The sequence below is a fragment of the Volvox carteri genome, assembly GCF_000143455.1.
Source record: "Volvox carteri f. nagariensis unplaced genomic scaffold VOLCAscaffold_235, whole genome shotgun sequence".
Taxonomy (NCBI): Eukaryota; Viridiplantae; Chlorophyta; class Chlorophyceae; order Chlamydomonadales; family Volvocaceae; genus Volvox; species Volvox carteri.
The window spans coordinates 20,779-26,426 of NW_003307772.1; the positions used below are offsets into that span (position 1 = coordinate 20,779).

General features: G+C 55.8%; 2 protein-coding genes across 2 annotated transcripts in view; both read left to right on the forward strand.

The window, feature by feature from the left end:
* The window catches only part of VOLCADRAFT_100933 (uncharacterized protein), a gene marked incomplete at both ends in the record, with an annotated part of 3,333 nt that extends 1,622 nt beyond the window's left edge, over nucleotides 1–1,711 (forward strand). Inside the window, 2 exons of the mRNA XM_002959421.1 lie at nucleotides 41–190; nucleotides 1,014–1,711. Coding sequence (XP_002959467.1) covers nucleotides 41–190; nucleotides 1,014–1,711 — 848 coding nt within the window. The remainder of the gene's footprint in view (nucleotides 1–40; nucleotides 191–1,013) is intronic.
* A 1,683-nt stretch (nucleotides 1,712–3,394) lies between these two features.
* Nucleotides 3,395–5,148, forward strand: VOLCADRAFT_100934 (uncharacterized protein; the record flags this gene model as incomplete). Its single annotated transcript, XM_002959422.1, has 3 exons — nucleotides 3,395–3,477; nucleotides 3,699–3,791; nucleotides 4,008–5,148. 3 exons carry the CDS (start codon nucleotides 3,395–3,397, stop codon nucleotides 5,146–5,148), a joined length of 1,317 nt encoding a protein of 438 aa, XP_002959468.1.
* Nucleotides 5,149–5,648: the final 500 nt, after the last annotated feature.

Sequence of the window (5,648 nt, forward strand, 5' to 3'; positions counted from 1 at the left end):
TTACTATACAGGTCCGTGAACTTACTACTCACGTGGACAGCCGGCCCCAAGGCCAAAGCCCCAAACACTTCCTTTTCAACAGTACCGACGGACACTGGCTACTTTGTCGCTGGCGTTATCCGAGGCCACTCTGCAATCGGCATCGTAAGCATCAACAACGCAGTGCTTGACCTACTAGCTGCACACCAAGGTCAGTACGAGAACCGGAAAGACCGTGCGGCACTCATTTTCAGCCGTAGCCCACGCTGCCCTTCCTACAAAATTAATAGAACGCTTCGGATCGCTGCCGTCATGGCAACTCGAGGCAACAGTACCATTTAGAGCAGCCACCAAATTTCCCAATGTTATGGCAGCAACAATTCACTATATTCTCTTCGTTGCAAATCCCGTTACTGGTGTTTCAACTCAGAACGTTTGCATATCACAAATAATGTTATACGATAACGTACCACATACCGCAATAATAATGCCGGAAACTTTGGGTTCCCCTTCGGGGAAGAAAACAAAGAGGTGCTCGTCCTCTTTAAGGGAACCAAAGGGGAACCGAAGGTGAACTAAAGGGGTTTTGAACCTATGACACCTTATATAGATATCTAACAATTACCAACACAATTTTTATATAATATACTTAGACTCGCTTCATGTAAACCTAAGCCAATTCCTTTCAGAAAATAAAATTCCGTACTACCGCACATAACCATAGCCATACGAACACATTTAATTCGTAGGAGAAGGCGCAGTAGGATCGGAGGTGGAGTTTTCAGCCGTAGCCGATGCTGCCCTTCCTACTAAATTGGTAGGACGCTTCGGATCCCTGCCCTCATGGCAACTCAAGACTACCGACAGCACGACAGTAACCTGCAGAGCAGCTACTGAATTTCCCAAAATTATGGCAGCAACAATTCGCTACCCGGCAATCAATCCAAGCTGAAACGAACCAGCCGCAGATGAGAAATGGCCAGCCGATGGCAACGCACTTCTAGTCCTCCCCTATGGTGACGCCCGTCATACAGCGGGCCCCACCAAATTCGCCACAAAAATTGCCTGCATCTCAGAGCAGGCAACCGCCGCGTATGATATGGAAGTAGCGATGATGGCCATGCCCACGCCTTACGTCCAACTCTGGAAACAGGCAGCGCAGCAGCGGCAACCACTCTATTCAATAAACGGCCGAATCACACAAAAAGACAAGTGGCAGCCAGTCGTATGGCTCGGTGGAGTCTTGGTTACAGCGGCATATCCCAGCAAGGTCGTACGTCGATGGGTAGACCTGGCGTCGGCAGCAATCGACGATCAGCAACTGCCGCAATCAGTAACTACAACAGCCAGCACAGGCCCATCTACCTACACCCATCCCGTATTGGCATGGGAACGCCGGAATGCTACAGCCGTGGTACTACCTGCCGACGGTACACACAAAGACATGCGACTACAACCTAACCTGATGTTAGAAGTTAGTGTAGACCAACAGCCGGTAATCCCCCTCGTATTGCATCGAGGGGACAATACCGCCACGTATCCAGTCTGTGCGTCCGAATTAGCCGTACTACAGCAACTACCAGGTTTCCAGGACTTCTTCGCGGACCAGGACTTCGCGACGACGGAGAGTCGACAACAATACGTCACAGAAGAACAGTGGACGCTCCACTGCGACGTAAAGACGACAACACACGGACGCACCACCTTCGTGACGGACATCCGCCCCATCTGAACGACTTCAATCACGCCTTCCCGCGGCGCAAAACCGGGCGTGCTATCCCAGCACGACAAACCATCTCTAGGCATGCCCAGTACCGGGTAGCAGGTCCGAATCCTGCGATGGTTTTCACACACGACCTAAATCACAACTAAACAAACACGAAAAACCATCCCTACCCACGCCGTCCCTGGCTGTACCACAGCTTCGACGTATTGCTGCAACTCCTTTCTTTCGTATGCTGGACAGCAGGTTCGACTCCTACATATTTCTTTCGTATGCTGGACAACAGGTCCGACTCCTACGTTTTACTTCAACTCCTTTCCTTCTTTGGCTGGACAGCAGGTTCGACTCCTGCTGTCCAGTCTTAAATCTATAAAATTTTAGAACTATGGAACTGTAGAACTATAGAACTATAGAACTATAGAACTATAGAACTATAGAATTATAGAACGTCCGGATGCACCCGAACGTATCCGGACTCGGACCCGGACGAGAGCTACGGCCCCCTCGGGACCGCAGGGACCGCGCCTCGTAGTCGTAGTCCCGACGTTAGACGGACGACGTTTAGTCGTTCCGTCGTCGGGACGGAGACCTTACCCCAACTTTACGTCTGTCTGTCTGACCGTCCGTCCGTCCGGGTGGCCGCTTGCTGTTTTCGCGTTTTTCGGGGTGTCGTCCGCGGTTTCGGAGCCGCGCCTTTTAGGCTAGCTCCGTCGCCGCGTGGGAGCCGCGGTCGCCGGTTCGCGTCCCGCCGTCGCCGCTTTTTTCGTCTTCTTCCTTCGTTCGGTTTGGCGCCCCGCGCCGCGCCGCACCACACCTGCCCCCGCGGAAGGCGCCCCGGAGCATGGCCGTGCGCCGCTTCGTCGGGCACGCTAGCTCCGATGTCTAGTGGAAGCCGCGGTCGCCGGTTCGACCCCGGCGCCGGCGCGTCAATGTGTCCTTTTTTTTACGTTTACGTTGCGGCTCGCTGGCTTCCTCGCCCGGCGCCCGCACGTTTTTTTCTTCTATTTTTCGTTCGGGACCGCTCCGCACCGTCTAGTCTGCACCGCGCCGCACCGCGCCCACACCGCACACACACCGCACCGCACCGCACCCGTTACATATTCGCTGCGGCGACCTCGTGCGTATACATCCTTTTATTACCGCGAAATCTCAGCTATCCGCGTCTTTACCGGCTTCCGTTTCTGCTTCGGTTTCACTGGACCCGGCCGCAATCACGCGAATTGGCAGCAATCCGCATCATCACCTAAGCACGTCTGTCTTTGCTGTATAACTCTACTCCTGTTTCGGAGTCGTTAAAGGTCACCGCAATCGCGCGAGTTACCGACGTTCTGCGTCCGATGTTGAGCTTCGGTTTCGCTAGACGCGGCCACAATCACGCGAATTAGCACCAATCCGCGTTATCGCCTGACCACGCCTGTCTTCGCTGTATGACTCTACTCCTGTTTCGGAGTCGTTCAAGGCCACCGCAATCACGCGACCTGGCTCGCAGCCGCGGCGCGTGCGCGTCCAATGTCCGCGTCTGCCGATCCTCGGACATCTGTCATCTATACGACACGCTGCCGCGGATGTATAATTGTTAGCGCGCCGATTCCTCCCCACTTATCCTGCACTTACCTCTTTGCAAGCCTGCTTACTCCAAGTGCCTCCACCGTTTTCAGACATACCTGTTTTCAGACATACGCTCGCAGCCGGATGGATTCGCCGGACCCCAAGCGACAACGCCTAGAGCCTACATCGTCCTACAATCTGCGATGTCGCACCCTGGTGACCAGCAGGTCGGTTTGCGTTGCTCTAGTGCGTAAATACGCTGTTCGCATCCTTTGCGTTGCTGCGTCCCGTGTTTTGCGTTATGCGTTATGCGTTATGCGAACATATGCGACACCCGTCACATATGCGTTATTCTCCGTTGCTGCGTCCCGTGTTTTGCGTTATGCGTTATGCGAACCTTATCCGATCCCATCTCCTGACTTTCTACACCTTCGACCAACTCCCGCAGTAGTATCGACCCACCAGACGCCAAGCGTCAGAGGCTGGACACGGCTGCGTCCCAGAGCAGCACGTCGACGGTCGGCCCTCCCGCCGTCACCACGTAAGCGAGCTGCTACATGCAAAGAGCGTGTTCACACCAGTAAGGTACTTATGCTCCGCCTCTCACCGTGCGAAATAGACGCATCTATCAGCTCCGGCGCGCATATTTGGCCGCTGCCTGTTAAGCACAGATGTCTTCCGTCACGTTCATCGCCGCTCGCGTGCACCTTGAATATCGTGTAACGCTCCCCATTTGACGCCCCTTTGCAACACGTAGGGATTCAAGGAGCGTCACGTTTCATGTGACGTTTACGGCCGGCCCCACAGAAACGAATGAGGACCGCCTCTTTGCCGGCGCCCAGAGCCGCTACGGCAGCTTCATCGCTGGCGTGAATACCGCCGGCCAGGGGATAGTAATTATGCAGATTGACGATGTCGTCCTCGGCAGGCTGGAGAGCAGCCACGCGTTCGGCCACCGCGTGACGTTCGCCAACGTGGATGCAGCTTCCCTGCCGCCTTTCATAACTTCTCGTTTCGCTGGGGTGACGGTGGGGCAGTTTAAAGTCTCCTCAGCGACGCGGATTTCCGTGGAGCCCTCCTCCGCTGTCCCAATGCTCTACAGCGCCAGGCTTCGGTTCCCCGTTTACGATGTCGGCAGCGACAGGGCCCGCCCCGAAGACAAGCACGCGTCGGATGGCAGCGCCCTCCTGCTCATCCCACACGGCGGGATGTTCCGGGGCGGGCCGTTCCGCAAGTTTAAGGCGTGGGTCGCGTGCGGCAACGGTGACAGTCCCGACGCCGGACGCGTGGAGCTCGCCATCAGGGAATCCGCTCCCGACGACTTCGTCGCTCAGCTACAAGCAGCGGCCGATAGCAGCACGCCCCTCTACGTGTATGGTGCCAAGATCAGCCCCTCCAATAGCAAAGCTTATATGAATAGCGTCTTCCTCAGCGGCTCGCTTGTAGCAGCAGCGAGTGCCCCCGGCAAACGCCCTCCCAAACGAGTGCACACCTTCCAGGCGGCTGTTCAGCGAACTACCGCAGCCACCGTGCCCGCCGACACGACTGATATGGTATTGGCTTGGGAGCAGCGTAGCCGCAGTGCCCTTGTTTTACCGTCGGATGGTCCACACGCCTCGGCCACCCTGTCACCCAACCCCACTTCTGTCACTGTAGTCGGCTCACTACCGGTCCTCCCGCTCGTCCTCACAATCGGCAGCCGCAGTTATCCGGTGTGCACCGACAGCATCGCCGTCATGCAACAGTTGCCAAACTACGACGAGTTCTTCGGCAGCGCCAGCTTCGCAGACGATAATGATCGTATGGCGTACGCTGCTTACGACTCGTTCACCGTCACCGGTACCATCACCACCAAGACAGAAGGTCGAACAACGTTCATCACGGCTCTGCAGGAATGACTCGTTCTTGCGTGTTCATCCACTTGCACTGCCGTCCGCTGCACGTCGTCCAACTTCGCTATGGCTTGCACCTGTCCCCTCCCTTCACTTCCATCTAGCCGCCCCTGGATGGCGTTAAATGCCAGCGTTGAGCGGCTGTCTAGCCGCGCAACGACACGCTTGCAGGGCTGGGTGCATTCCGTGCACTTGTGGGTTCGACTCCCACACAAGTTGGCGGCGTCCCTCGCATCTACACTGGTGAGTGTATGAACGGTATGACCGGTTTCGCTGGTATAAGTTAGGGTGTTGACGCACGAATGCTGTACCGGTTTGACATCCGTGCGTGTCTCATTCGTATCCACCTCTTGCCGCTTCCCCGCTCTCCCTGAAGCATGCTCTGCTGTGCGTGTCCCACTCGCGTATATGATGGTTGGACATAACGAATTGCCCCGATTACCGGGCTTGTCTTCACCCGACCTTTGCGCTGTCGTGCAGGTTTGCATGTGTGAAGCTGCTGCTCC